Source organism: Nematolebias whitei, chromosome 6 (assembly GCF_014905685.2).
Source record: "Nematolebias whitei isolate Nwh7 chromosome 6, NemWhi1, whole genome shotgun sequence".
NCBI classification, from domain to species: Eukaryota; Metazoa; Chordata; class Actinopteri; order Cyprinodontiformes; family Rivulidae; genus Nematolebias; species Nematolebias whitei.
In genome coordinates, this window is record NC_056503.1 from 51,708,012 (window position 1) to 51,723,355 (window position 15,344).

The 15,344-nt window shown below is 43.6% G+C and overlaps 1 protein-coding gene across 1 annotated transcript in view; it reads left to right on the forward strand.

The window, feature by feature from the left end:
• bcas3 (BCAS3 microtubule associated cell migration factor) overlaps positions 1 to 15,344 on the forward strand; it is a 640,166-nt gene that overhangs the window by 30,096 nt on the left and 594,726 nt on the right. Inside the window, exon 6 of the mRNA XM_037677974.1 lies at positions 5,676 to 5,757. Within this exon, the coding sequence (XP_037533902.1) occupies positions 5,676 to 5,757 (82 nt within the window). The remainder of the gene's footprint in view (positions 1 to 5,675; positions 5,758 to 15,344) is intronic.

Consider the following 15,344-nt stretch of genomic DNA (forward strand, 5'->3'; position numbering starts at 1 on the left):
GATAATCACAGCCAGTTATGAATCTTAGTGCACCATGATAGACAGCATCCAACATCTGCAGGGTTCTTGTAGGAGCGTTCATGTAAATAATATCACCAAAATCAATTGAGGGAAGGAAAGTCACAGATACAAGGTGTTTCCTAACATTCAGAGTTAGACAGGATTTGTTTCTGAAAAAGAAACCCAGTTTAACTTTCAGTTTCTTTACCAAGTTTTCCACATGGAGCTTAAAAGAAAGATGTGAGTCGACCAAGATACCCAAATATTTATAGGAATCAACAAACTCAATGGGGACACCATTTGAGGATAAAATCGGAGGAAGAACTGCTGGGACCAACTTCCTGTTTGAAAAAAGCATCCCTTTGGTTTTTTCGGCATTTAGGACAAGTTTGAGGTGGAACAAATCTGTCTGGAGGATGTTGAATGCAGATTTCAGAAGCTGGAAAGCCTTAGCAACAGTTTTAATCTGTTGGACTCCTGGCAGGGACCAATGCAGACATGTTCCTGTTTTTAGTTTTCTACATTCACCTTCAAGTCTAGCTGTTTTTTTTTTAAACTTTTTTTTTTTTGCCATCTTATCTGTAAAAAATTAAAAAAAATCTGTCTGCCTTTTTATAACTGTCCATTGTTGTCATCACTCTTTGTTAAAATCGGGTCTCTCTTGTAAATGAGTCCTCGAGGCTCAATGGGACTAACCTGTGGAAATAAAGGTTGAGTGAATGTTTGAACTGACACAATTCATAGTTGATATTTTGAAATAGCCAGGTTTATGTTTTTTTCTGTAGATAATATTTATTTTATTTAGTAATTGTAGATCTTATAACCTACAATTTTGTACTAATTTGTATTGCCAGTACCTTCTAAGGAAATTGCACTTGATATACATACCGTAGTATATTTGATACTTTAAACATAGGTTTTTCATGTGCTGGTCCGTTATGGTGAAGAGAGAGCTGAGCTGTAAGGCAAAGCTCCTCTGGTCATGATCTCTGGGTAGAGACTGAAAGAATGAGATTGTGGATCCAGGAGGTTGAAATGAGTTTCCTCTGCAGGGTAGCTGGACTCTCCCTCAGAGACAGGGTGAGAAGTTCAGTTATCAGGAGAGACTTGGAGTAGAACCACTGCTCCTCCACATCCAGAGGAGACAGTTGAGGTGGTTCATCTGGTAAGGATGCTTCCTGGGCACCTTCGTAGGGAGGTGCTTTGGACATGACCGACTGGGAGGAGACCCCGGAGAAGACCCAGGACACGCTGGAGAGACTGTGTCTCTCTGTTGGTCTGGGAACATCTTGGAGTCCTCCCAGAAGAGCTGGAAGAGGCTGTGGAGAGAGAAGTGTGGACCTCCCTGCTCAAGATACTGCCCCCGAGACCTGAGTCCAGAACAAGAGGAAGATGATGGCTGGATGGCTGCTTGGATGGATGGATGGATGGATGGCTGCATGGATGGATGGATGGATGGATGGACACATTTGTTTCTGACTCATGTAAATCGTAGCAGTATTTGATGACCATCAAACAGCAGGATGCTTCTGTTTAGTCGTGCTCCTGTTGCCAGAGCCACAACCGACCACCTGTGGTTCCAGCAGTATCTCCCTTCACATCCCCAGCAGGTGCAGCACTGTGTTTGTGTATATCCATTAGTGAATACGGTCCAGAGATCTGTTAACAGTTCATAGCATTGCATGTGAGAGATTAAAACCGAAGAGCAGATACTGGGATTAAAATAACAACAACTCAAAAAACCCATTCAAACACATGCAGAAAAAGATTATAATAAATGTCTGTACGTTTGAAAATGAACTTTGAAAAAGCCATTTAGCATATTGCATGGTCTGTGCGACTAATGTAATGCTGGGATTGTTGATGGCCGGGGATGTCACACAGCCACATACGGTGAGGATGAGCTGTGGAGTAATGCACAAAAACCCTACGCATTAACCTCCAGTCCTTCCCTTCCCATTTTAATCCTACAAATTCCATTATTGTACCTTGCAGGTCCATTTGCCTGCAAAGGAATTCTCTACGCTGCCAGCTTCTTTTTATCTCAGCTACTAGTGCTTGTTCATTGTACTGGTGTCTGGTGTTAATCCACCTGTGCTGAAGCACTTTAAATAAAGACACAGCTTTAAAGCATCCACTTTTAAAAGGCTACTGATTGCACAAAAGAGTGATCATCCCTTCAGATAGGTTTAAAGGTTTAAAACAAACAGATTAATGCACCAGTAAAGTGATAATGCAGGCTTTTACTGTAATTTAGTGTATACAGAAGCAACAAAAGTGGGGCATTCTGCACTTAAAACAATGTGGCATTACACACACCAAACACCGCTAAGGTCCACAAAGGCCAGCGAACTAATATTATACATGCATGCCACACGCATACAGGAAGCCTAATCTGGACTGTGTACGCATGCACACGTGTCCATTAGTGTTTTACACTTTAGAGCTTTCTGTTTCCTTTCTAAAAACTCCAGTAGTCCCAAGAATTTAAATTCTGAACCATTCAACAAATCTTTGTCCATCCCTAAATGTTATTTAATACCAAACAGGTTGGAAAGTCCTTGTTTGATCAGTGAAGTAGATGACAAATGTAAAATAATGTCCTTTTTAGTGCATCAAGTATTTTCCAGGATTCTGTCAGACGGTTGCGGTATCTAATGTAGCAGGTGACAAAATGTGTAAAACGTGTGCATGTGTCACGTACACACGTTTTACACGTGCTGGGGACTGCCTTGAAAGGAACCCAGTGTTTTCCACCTGAAAACGGTCTCACTGTTCCTTCAACTTTACTGTGGCCCGAACCTCAACGTGTCCCCCCACCCGTTACATCAGAGTGACCGGCTCGGCACCGTCATGCGTGCTGTTACTGTCGTTGGTGTTTCCGGTTACCATGGTGACGTAATTGGTAAACAAAGACACCACTTTTCTAATTAAAAGCACTGACAGAACTCTTCACAGCCTCTAACTGACACCGTGAGGTCACATGACCGAGAGCGGAGAGCTCTCTGAACAAAATACTGATTAACTTTTGGAGCCATGTTGGTTCAAGATGGCTGCCACAGCTACCTCAGAAAACTCTAAATTGACTCTAACTCAGTCATTCATTGGAATATTGATCTGAAAGCTGAAAGCTTAGTTTAGTGTATTTCTTAGTTCATATCTTAGATCTTATTACTGTTTGTTTTTTTACATTTGATACTTTTGTTGGATGTAACTGGGACCCTGCGTACACAATTTCATTCCACCACATGTACCACATATGATGTGAATGACAATAAAGACACCTTGATTCTTGAAATGTGGCTTGGTCATAGCTGAGAGTTTATACATTCTTGATACAAATTAAAAACCCAAGATGGCTGCCTTAGCTAAAAGAGAAAAAACATATAACTCGGCTATTTTTAAAGATATTGAGCTGAAGTTCGTGGTGGTAGCTGACAGCGATGCACAACACATTATGAATTCAAATCTAAAAATTCAAGATGGCCACCAAAGCTAATTTAAAGTAGATATAACTCAGATGTTTTTAGAGCTATTCAGCTGAAAGTTGGTGTTTTTGTAGCTGAGAACAATCTCTGGTTGACTGATTGCAAATCAAAAATCCAAGATGGCTGCCTGTGCTAAAAAGGAAAAATACCACAAAATCAGCCATTTTTAGAGATATTAAGCTGAAAATTTGTGTGGTAGCTGAGAGCATGCCCGGCACATAGTACGGTCCAATTAAAATTTTAAAATGGCTGCATCGTGACAGTCCCTGTCCGAGTTTCTCCTGGAACTTTCAGCTTGTACTACTGTTGTAAGCTTTCTTACAAGGGGACACCAGACTGAATTTATCTATCAAGAGCAGGTTGAACCGTATCTTTTAGGAAGTCAGGTGCACTTTGATTACCTGGTTTGTTCAATGTTATTATGTTTCATATTTGAACAACTGAAGGCTGAATCTGTTCAAAGCGTTTTTGATCTGGAGGAGATGTGCAGTCAGTGTTTCCTGACCAGCAGTGCACAACGAGGAGGGTCCTTTTCTGGAAGACCCTGTTCTGAAGATTCATTCTTCTTCTGCAGTTTCTGTTGAGTTCCTTTCTGTCCTCATCAGTTCTGTTCAGTGTAAGTGTTGGGAGAGCATTCATTGAAGAACTAAGAGTCAGGAAGAGCTAAAAGCTAAGGTATCCCAATGCATGCTCAGTAATCCAAGTAGAATAATTTAAAAAAGTTAAATCTCTGGACATTCAAAAAAACAAAAAGCCACTGGGACGTTGTGTTTAGAAAATAACCGTCTCAGTTTCTCTGATACTCCCGCAACATATGGAATGACCACCAGTCTGGGTCTGGGTTCCAAATCAGTTTATTATTACCTTTTGCCTCATTCATGATGTTAATATAAAATTAAGATTGAGCTAATTTTAATTCTTGTATAACTTTATTCCTTAAACTTTTAATGTGACCAATACACTGTATATAGGGCAACGTTGCTGGTCATGCATGTTAGTATCAGATACATAAAAAAGTTGTTTTGACATTATCTTTGTACAGCCATGCATCTCAATACATAATGTAAACCTAAGACATCCATCCGTCCGTCCGTCCATCCATCCATCCATCCATCCATCCATCCATCCATCCATCCATCCATCCATCCATCCATCCATCCATCATCTTCCTCTTGTTCTGTTCTCATGTCTTGGGGGCAGCATTTTGAGCAGGGAGGTCCAGACATCTCTCTCCACAGCCTCTTCCAGCTCTTCTGGGAGGACTCCAAGATGTTCCCAGACCAACAGAGAGACATAAACTCTCCAGTGTGTCCTGGGTCTTCCCCGGGGGTTTCCTCTGTCGGACATGCCCGAGGCACCTCCCTAGGGAGGTGCCCAGGGAGCATCCTTACCAGATGATGAACCTCCTCAACTGGTTCCTCTGGATGTGGAGGAGCAGCGGTTCTACTCTGAGTCTCTCCTGATAACTGAACTTCTCACCCTGTCTCTAAGGGAGAGTCCAGCTCTGCAGAGGAAACTCATTTCAACCTCCTGATCTCATTCCTTCAGTCTCTACCAGAGTTCATGACCAGAGGTGAGGGGAGGAACGTAGACCGACCAGTAAACAGAGAGCTTTGCCTTACAGCTCAGCTCCCTCTTCACCACAATGGACCGGCACAGAGTCCACAATACTGCAGACACTGCACCAATCCATCTGTCAATCTCATGCTCCATTCTTTCCTCCCTCGTGAACAAAACCCAGAGATACTTGAACTCCTCCACTTGATCCTCCACTTGAGGCAGAACATCACCCTCGACCTAAAGAAAGCAATTTTTATTTATTTATTTTTATTTATTTATTTTTTGCAACCCTTTTCCAACTTGCAAAAGTGAAATGGGGTTATAATAGTCAGATTGCACTTAGTAGATGTTTGCCTTGATATTAGGTTGGAACTTTATTTAACTGATTATGTTACAGTTCTGTAAATCTACCAACAAGAAGAAAAAAAATCCTCGAGTTGAAGTGTTATAGTGCTCTTCTTTTAGAGAACAATGACAGGAGTTCAGTTGGACAACTTTGGAATTCCTAATGGGTAACTTCATCGTTAACATAACAGTCATTTGAATGGCTGTCTGTATTGTTCAGTGCATAATACTTCTATGATAAAAACATTTTACATTATATTTGACTGTAGCCTTTCTTCTCAGTTGGTAGGAGAAGCCCAGGAGCTGTTCTCGGTGCGTCATGGGCCAGTGCGAGCTGCTCGAATTCTCCCAGCGCCTCATATCAGTGAGTAGCTCATTATATTTACTATAAGGATCTACTTAAATGGAAGCACAGACTCTATTACAACTTTATAAGGTCGTAAACCAGTAATGTTTCCCTGAGACTATGAGCAGACGATGAAGGTGAGTTTGACATTTGCATCTTTAATGTAATGTTAACAACCATATTTGAAATATACATTTATGAAGTGTAAATAAAATGCTCAGAAGATATTGTGTGTAACTGCAATTAAAGGATATAGGTGCCACTGAACAAAAGTATAAAACTTGAGCCGTATTCACGCGGGATTACTTTGTAGTTTTACCTAGGGACCACATGCTTTTGTAATAACTACAGAGATCGTCTTTGTTGTTAATCCCATGCGAATTGGTCATGTCCATAATTTGTAACGTAAAAATTCCCCTGCAAATTACCTACTATATTTTGCTAAACTCTGAGGTCCTGTGATAATACTAATCCAATGCAAATAGGCATCTTTGTGATTTGGACAGAAATGGGCAGGCTCCGATAAGTAATTAGACTCTTTTAGTTTTTTGTTTTTGTTTTCTCAGCAAAATCATTTAGAAAAATATAGAACAAGGCTTTTTTAAATGAATGCGCTGCTCGCTTCGGCTTTGGTAGATGCTGCTACTTCCTTCACCATAAATGACAGCAGGTGCAGAGATGCACGCAGCCGGTGATCAGCTGATCAATCCATCCATCCATCCATTATATTTACCCGCTTCTTCCTTTTCGGCTAGCGGGGGTCACTGGTGCCCATGTCCAACCATTTCTGTGCAAAAGGTGGGGGACACTCTGGACAGATCACAAGTCCATTTCAACTGGCGGGTCAACGGACGTGCGCGGACGGTGACAGGTTGGTCATCTGAGCTTAATGCAACTTGCAGCGCGTTAACGTCATATACGGAAGATGTCCATAAATTTCAACTAAATCTCAGGCTTTGATTATCCCGTGCGAATGCGCCACATAAAAAGCAGATATTGGGGAGTAATTTATTCATTACATGTGGTCCTTAGGTAAAACTAATCCCGTGCGAATAGGGCTTTAGTCAAATTTATTAAATGAATAAAGGTAGATTGCTTTTGAAGAGGTAGTATTCTTGTTCTTCGTGGCTTTTAAGGTTTACAAGTGAAACTAGTGTGTGTGGTAATTTTTGTCAAAAGGGAAAGTTTGTCCTTTACCTTGGTGGTGGGTGGGGTGTAGATAAAAGCATACCCACTGGAAAACCACAGTTGGGTTCGTCATTAACCGGTGACATTTTTTTTAACCAGCATTACACGACACAAAACCTGTCCGTAATCACCTTTTTCAGATTATTGGAAAATCAGCACCCATTCTCTTCAAGTTCACATTTTTTAGACACATTCTTCTTAATACATACATACATTCTCTATACAGCTCATACAGTTTTTATCTTCTCATACAGCTTTTAAACAAAAATAAAATAAGTCTATATATTTACATTCTCAGAGGTTTTGTTTTAGGGTAATTTCTAAATGCTTGCACTGGGAATAAGGTGAGTTGTTTTGGGGTGAGAGGAACTTTTTGGTTGACCTAATTTCAGCATTCCAACTCTTAAAATTAAATTTTTGATGGTGCTCTGTCTGTAGTTTGGGCTTGTGGGCACTTAAAATATTTCTGTATCACTTGTTTAAAGAACACTTCTTGGCACCTCATTCTAATTTAAAGTTAATGGGTAAGTGCTGTTGGCCTGCTCGCAGGTAGCAATGAGTGGCCGCTGCAGTTGGGACTGCAAGCTGTAATCGATTTCTCGCCGCCGGTCATCCAAGCCTCCCACCGAGCTCGGAGTGACACATTAATGCACGATTCATACTTATTTCAAGTGGCTGCAAATTGTTGTGCCCCCAGAAAGGGGGGGATAAAACAGGTCCCCCCACTCTGGGGGCACAATGGGGAGGGAAGGAGAGAACGAGGAGGGTAAACAAAGTTCCCCCCACTCCCCAGCGGACCAGTGAAACCTATTTTCATTGGTCAACTGTGACCAGTTTGGTAATTTCATTGGTCAGATTTGTTTTTTTAGTTTTATTTATTCAGGTAGTCTTATTGAGTCACGAGGACCCACCCCCCAAGAGATACGTGTATTGGGCAGCTACGTGAGCGCCCAGGTGTGACGAGGCTAACTGTTTTGATGGCATGAAGCTCGTTAGCCCGTTAAAAAAATAAATAACAGTAAAAAGCATAAATTAGCCGCAGCATTGTATAAGCTGTGGTGTTCAAAGTGTGTGGAAAAAGTAGCTGCTTATAGTCTGGATGTTACGGCACATCACTTTGGATCAACTCTTCTGTCTTTGAAACATGTCATCTATAGCTTTTTTTTAAACAAGTTGCTTGCTGTCTTTTGATTCCACACTCATCTGAGAATGGGTTCAATCTGACATAAATATAAACCTCTTTGAAAGTGAAAATACTACGTGTTATTGTTGTACTGCATGTGCTCATACAATGACCAAATTTCTTCTTTGCATTTGACCCCTCACACACGTGATATACACACAAGGACAACAATGGGCAGCTATTTAATTTAACTGCAAGAAGCAGTTAAAATGTAAGTGTCTTGATCAAGGACACCACGATATATGAGCAAAGTAGTGAAAAAAATCTGACACGGACAGGCGAATATCCAGCAGATGGTTGGCAGAAGATGATGCAGCAGAAGGTCCGGAGTTGGTTAAGTTCCACTGGAGACGGCCGAAACCACTTGCGCGGCCACGCGTGCAGCCGCTGCGCGTACCAGGCCCGGGCACCTGGAGCGAGCTGGAGTTGAGTGGGTCAACGAAGCATCCGGATGAACAGTTTAACATCTGATGGTCAGCAGCAGATGACAAAGCAGCAGAGAGCTTGATGCTGGCTTTAATCCTCACGAGACGGCCGGCACGTCTCCCACGGTGCCTGGAGCGATGTTTTCGGGCAGGCAGAAACATTGCGCGCTGCAGGTACACCGGGACATCAACAAGCAGAGGGGGTGGGGGTCCAGAGCCCTGATCAAAGTGGTCTAACAAGGCGGGGTTTGCAGTAGATAATTGTATATTTAAAAGTTGTTGGCGATCATAAACAAGCAGTGAGTTGATGTCACCAAAGAAAAATGACAAAAACAAAAAAAAACAATCAAAACAGACAGAGGTGAACGGCAAGCCACCAGCACCGGCGCCATCTTCCCAGAAGTCCAAGCGACAGGCACCGACAACCTTGCGGCCGCAGCTCTTGTAAGCTACCTCGACAATAGAGGCACGGAACATGGCCCACTCGGACTCAATGTCCCCCACCTACCCCTGGAACATGTTTCGAAGTTCTCCCGGAGGTGGGAGTTAAAGCTCCGTCTCACAAGAGACTCTGCCAGACGTTCCCATTAAACCCTCACAATACGTTTGGGCCTGCTAGGTCTGACCGGCATCCTCCCCCGCCATCGGAGCCAACTCACCACCAGGTAGTGATCAGTGGACAGCTCCGCCCCTCTCTTCACCCGAGTGTCCAAGACATGTGGCCACTCGGGTTCAGATCATGGGGGCCGTTCCTCCCAACCACACCCCTCCAGATATCACTGTCATTGCCCACGTGAGCATTGAAATCCCCCAGCAGAACAAGGGAGTCCCCAGGAGGTACACTTTCCAGTACCCCCTCCAAGGACTCCAAAAAGGGTGGATAATCTGAACTGCCATTTGGTGCATAAGCACAAACGACAGTCAGAACCCGTCCCCCCACACATAGGCGGAGGGAGGCCACCCTCTCATTCACTGGGGTGAACCCCAACGCACAGGCACCAAGATGGGGGCAATAAGTATGCCCACTCCTGCTCGGCACCTCTCACCAGGGGCATCTCCAGAGTGGAAGAGTGTCCAGCCCCTCTCAAGGAAACTGGTTCCATAGCCAGAGCCATGCGTAGAGGTGAGTCCAACTATCTGTAGCCGGAACCTCTCGACCTCACACACCAACTCAGGCTCCTTCCCCACCAGTGAGGTGACATTCCACATCCCAATAGCCAGCTTCTGTAGCCGAGGGTCAGACCGCCAGGGTCCCCGCCCTCGGCCACCACCCATCCCACATTACAACTGACCCCTTTAGCCCCTCCCACAGGTGGTGAGCCCATGGGAAGGGGGACCCATGTCTCCTCTTCGGGCTGTGCCCTGCCGAGCTCCATGGGTAAAAGCCCAGCCACCAGGTGCTTGCCCGCATGCCCCATCTCCAGGCCTGGCTCCAGAGTGGGGCTCTGGTGACCCACGTCCGGGCGAGGGAACATCAAGTCCATTTCTTTTTCTCATCATAGGGGTGTTTGGGTTGCACTTTGTCTGGTCCCTCACCTAGGACCTGTCTGCCTTAGGTGACCCTACTAGGGGCATGAAGCCCCTGACAGCATAGCTCCTAGGATCATTGGGACACTCAAACCCCTCCACCATGGTAAGGTGGCAGCCCAGGGAGGGGTCTGAGAAAACTTGATTCCTTAAAAATTCTGGTCAGTTCTTCTGGGGCAGATGTAATCTTCATTTCTGAAACATGGCTCAACAAATCAGTACTGAATAATGACCTGGTAATCAATGGATTTAACATCTACCACTGTAATAGTAAAAAAAAGTGGGGGTGGAGTCGCTATTTACATCAGAGATTCTCTGGTTGCTAGTCTTGTGTCTTCAAAAACAATTCCAAACCAAATTGATGCCTTAGCTGTAAACATCACTTTCAATGGAGGCCAGATCTTATATGTAGTGGGTTGTTATTGTCCCCCTTCAGCAGCACCTGAGGCTCTGTCCTCCCTGATAGAATTCCTTGGTAATTTAAAATTCAAAGAGATCTTTTTGGCAGGAGATTTCAACATTGATTGGGATAAGTCGACCCCCCTCTGTGATAAATTCAAGGAATGTTGCCTGTCATTCAATCTAACCCAACTCATTGACTCTCCCACTAGACTAAACAAAAACCTTCTTTAAAAAGTCCTCCATCTTAGACCTGTTTCTAACAAATATGCCTCACAAATTCCCTGGTACAGGTGTATTCGCTAACATTTTGAGTGATCATTGTGTGACAGCAACTCATAGATATTAAACTTCCACCTTCTAAGCCCAGACTAATTCAAACAAGGGATCTGAAATGTTTTTCTGAACAGTCATTCCTCTGGGATCTGTCTCACTTTGACTGTCATTATATTCTTTTAATTGATGATGTGAACTCCGCTTGGAACTATTTTCATAATAGTTTCATTTATTTTGTGAACAAACATGCTCCTTTTCGTCAGTTCAGAATAAAGGGACGAGACAGCCCCTGGTTTGCTCCAGAGCTAGATGACCTCCTGCACAGGAGAGATCATCTTTGGGCTGCAGTGAGAAAATCTGACTCAGACACTGATTGGTTGAGTTTTCGACAGATGAGGAATAAATGCACAACTGCCATCGAAGCAGCTAAACGCAACTATTTCTTATCTCAGACCTCCAAAAATCTAAATGTCCCTAACAAATTCTGGAAAACCATCAAATCTCTCTCAGGCACCACCCAATCATCTGACCTCCCATCACAACTTCTCATTAACTCTGTTCCTGTGTCAAATAAGCACGAGATCCTGAACTGTTTCAACAAACATTTTGTTGCTTTTAGTTTTTTATTTGACACAGTTACTAATGGAAAATCAGCCACTTCCCTTAATAACCAAACTTCTACAAATCAAATCCCTCCTACAAGTCAATCCTCAGTTAATCACACCTTCTCTTTTTCTCCGTTCTCAGTCAGTGAGGTCAATAAACTGTTAATAGATCTTGATCCTAAAAAATCTGCAGGTCCAGATGAACTTCCACCTTATTTCTTAAGGCTGGCTGCTCATATCATCACAGTCCCTGTGACCCACATCTTCAATCTCTCCATAAGACAAATCTCCAACCAGACACTTGGAAAACAGCCTTTGTTCTTCCTTTGCTGAAGGGAGGTGACCCCACCTCACTGAACAACTATCGACCAATCTCTAAACTCTGCATTTTAGCCAAGGTTCTAGAAAAACTGATAAACTCTCAAATCAAAAATTACCTGGACTCATTTAACATCTTACCTCCACATCAATCTGGTTTCAGGAAACAACATGGCACAACCACTGCTTCACTGAAGGTTCTTAATGATGTTGTTGAAGCACTGGATGCTAAGGATTATTGTGCTGCACTTTTCTTAGACCGGTCTAAAGCTTTTGACACTGTGGATCAGAACATCTTGTGTCATAAACTCTCAGAAATTGGTTTCTCAGATCACACCATTTTTTGGGTCTCTAACTATCTTTCAGATCGGAGGCAATGTGTTCATCATAACTGTACTTCCTCCAGATATTAAACAGTCAACAATGGTGTACCACAAGGCTCAGTCTTAGGACCCACCCTCTTTACAATCTACATATGTAATGTTGGTAAAAAACATCCCTAATGCATCCATACATTTCTATGCTGATGACACAGTTGTTTATTGTCGAGCTAAAACTGTTGCTAAGGCTTCCAGCTTTTGAAATCTGCATTCAACATCATCCAGACAGATTTGTTCCACCTCAAACTTGTCCTAAATGCTGACAAAACCAAAGGGATGCTTTTTTTAAATAGGAAGTTGGTCCCAGCAGTTCTTCCTCTGATTTCATCCTCAAATGATGTCCCGATTGAGTTTCTTGAGTCCTATAAAGATTTGGGTATCTTGGTCGACTCACATCTCTATTTTAAGCTCCATGTGGAAAACTTGGTAAAGAAACTGAAAGTTAAACTGGGTTTCTTTTTCAGAAACAGATCCTGTCTAACCCTGAATGTTAGGAAACACCTTGTATCTGTGACTTTCCTTCCCTCCATTGATTACGGTGACATTATTTACATGAACGCTCCTACAAGAACCCTGCAGATGTTGAATGCTGCAGATGTTGGATGCTGTCTATCATGGTGCACTAAGATTCACAACTGGCTGTAACTACCATACCCACCACTGCACCCAGTATTCACTGGTTAACTGGTCACCATTAACTTCTCACAGACTCTCTCACTGGTACATTTTCATCTTTAAATCACTTCTTGGTCTGCTGCCTTCATACATCTCCTCCTACGTGTCTCTGTGTGAGTGCAGCTACAGCGTGCGCTCTCAGGACATCATTACCTGCAGTGTTCCCTCAATGAGGACTGAACAAGACAAAAGGGCCTTCTCCTACTCCGCTCCTGTTTCCTGGAATATCTTGTAAAAAGACCTGAAGCTCTCGACCTTTGACCTCTCTAAGTAGCTTTAAGAATCTTTTGGACTCCTGGCAGGGACCAATGCAGACATGTTCCTGTTTTTAGGTTTCTACATTCGCCTTAGAATCTAGCTGTTTTTTGTTACTTTTCTTTTTTTTAACCATCCTATTTGTAAAAAAAAAAAAAAAAAAAAAAAAAAAAAATTTGTGCCTTTTTATAACTGTTTATTGTTGTTGCTGTTGTCCCTTGTCGTCATCATTCTTTGTTAAATCAGGTCTCTCTTGTAAATGAGTCCTTGAGGCTCAATGGGATTTACCTGTAGAAATAAAGGTTGAATGAAAAAGTTGAGAATAACAAGTGAAACGGGGAGCTAACGGGGAAATCACGGGGGGGGCGGAGTGTGCATTTACGTGAGTAAAAGTTGGTCCACGAACTGTACTGTTGTAAATAGCTCATGCTCGAAGGCTTTGGAGCAAATAACAGTGAAATGTCGGCCACATTATCTACCCCGAGAGTTCACAGTGACTTTTATCACAGTTGTTTACATTCCTCCGGACGCTAATGCTAATGAATCACTACAGGAGCTACATGATATCATCAGCTTGCTGCAGAACAAACACCCCGAGGCTCTTTATGTTGTAGCCGGAGACTTTAACCACGTGAATCTAAAGGACTGTCTCCCAAGCTTTTATCAGCATGTGACGATTCCGACACGTGGAGACCGCACGCTGGACCGTGTTTACTCGAACGTAAAAAATGCATACAAAGCCGAACCCCGCCCCCACCTAGGACTGTCAGACCACATCTCAATCTTCCTGGCTCCTGCTTACATGCCCCCGCTGAGACGCTCCAGACCGGTACAAAAGAAAGTTAAATGTTGGATCCAGGACAGTGGCCCCATACTGAGAGATTGTTTTGATCGAACAGACTGGCAGGTTTTCAGAGAAGCTGCTGAAAATGGAGGTTCGCTTGATCTTGACCAATACACATCCTCAGTACTGGGTTACATTAGTACATGTACTGACACAGTCTCCACTATCAGATATGTTAAAAGCTACCCAAACAGAAAACCTTGGCTGAATGCAGAGGTGCGTACCCTGCTGGAAGCCAGGAACACTGCCTTCAGGTCTGGAAACTCAGAGGAGCTGAGTAGGACAAGAAAAGAGCTGGTTGCTGGTATTAAGAGGGCCAAGGCCACATATGCAAAGAGGATCGAGGGTCAATTCATCTCACAAGACCCTCGGAGCATGTGGAGGGGCATTAAGTGCATAACAGATTATAAAGGAAGGAGTGAACAATGTCCCAAAGACCCATCTCTGCCTGATGCCCTCAACAAGTTCTATGCACGCTTTGAAGACCCGAACAGACCACCCAGCACCAGACTCACCTCACCACCGGATGAAGAGCATCTCAGCGTGACCTCAGCAGAAGTAAGGAGTACCTTCAGGAGGATTAATCCGCACAAAGCAACTGGCCCAGACAACATCCCCGGAAAAGTGTTGAAGGAATGTGCTGATCAGCTCTGTGAGGTGCTGGCAGACATCTTTAACACCTCACTTATCCTGGAGACAGTTCCCACCTGCCTGAAGACTGCCACCATCATCCCAGTCCCAAAGAGCTCTACAGTGACTGGTCTGAATGACTATCGGCCAGTGGCCCTCACCCCGATAGTCGCTAAATGCTTCGAAAAACTGATCATGACTCACATCAAAACAACCATCAACATCAACGAGGACCCTCATCAGTACGCATACCGTGAGAACCGATCAACAGAGGATGCAATCTCCTCTGTGGTCCACACTGCACTCAACCACCTGGAGCAGAAAAACTCTTACGTCCGTATGCTCTTTGTGGACTTCACATCCGCCTTCAACACCATGATCCCCCAAACCCTGATGGACAAACTATCCACACTAGGACTAAGCCCCTCCATCTGCAACTGGGTACTAGACTTTTTAACAAACAGACCACAGTTAGTGAGGATCCACAACCTCTCCTCCTCCACCATAACCCTCAGCACTGGCTCTCCTCAGGGATGTGTGTTGAGCCCCCTCCTGTTTACTCTGCTCACATATGATTGTGCAGCTACCCATCCAGGCTGTCACATTGTAAAGTTTGCAGATGATACAGCGGTGGTGGGATGCATCACAAACAATGATGAGTCCAGCTACAGGCAGGAGGTGGAACACCTGGAGAGCTGGTGCAGAGAGAATAACCTTCACATCAATGTGAAGAAGACAAAGGAGATGATTGTGGACTTCAGAAGGAACAAAAACACCTACACCCCCCTGAACATAAGAGGATCTGCGGTGGAAGTGGTCTCCAGCTACAAGTACTTGGGTGTACACATGAATGACAACCTCAGCTGGAGCAACAACACCACCAGCCTGATCAAGAAAGCT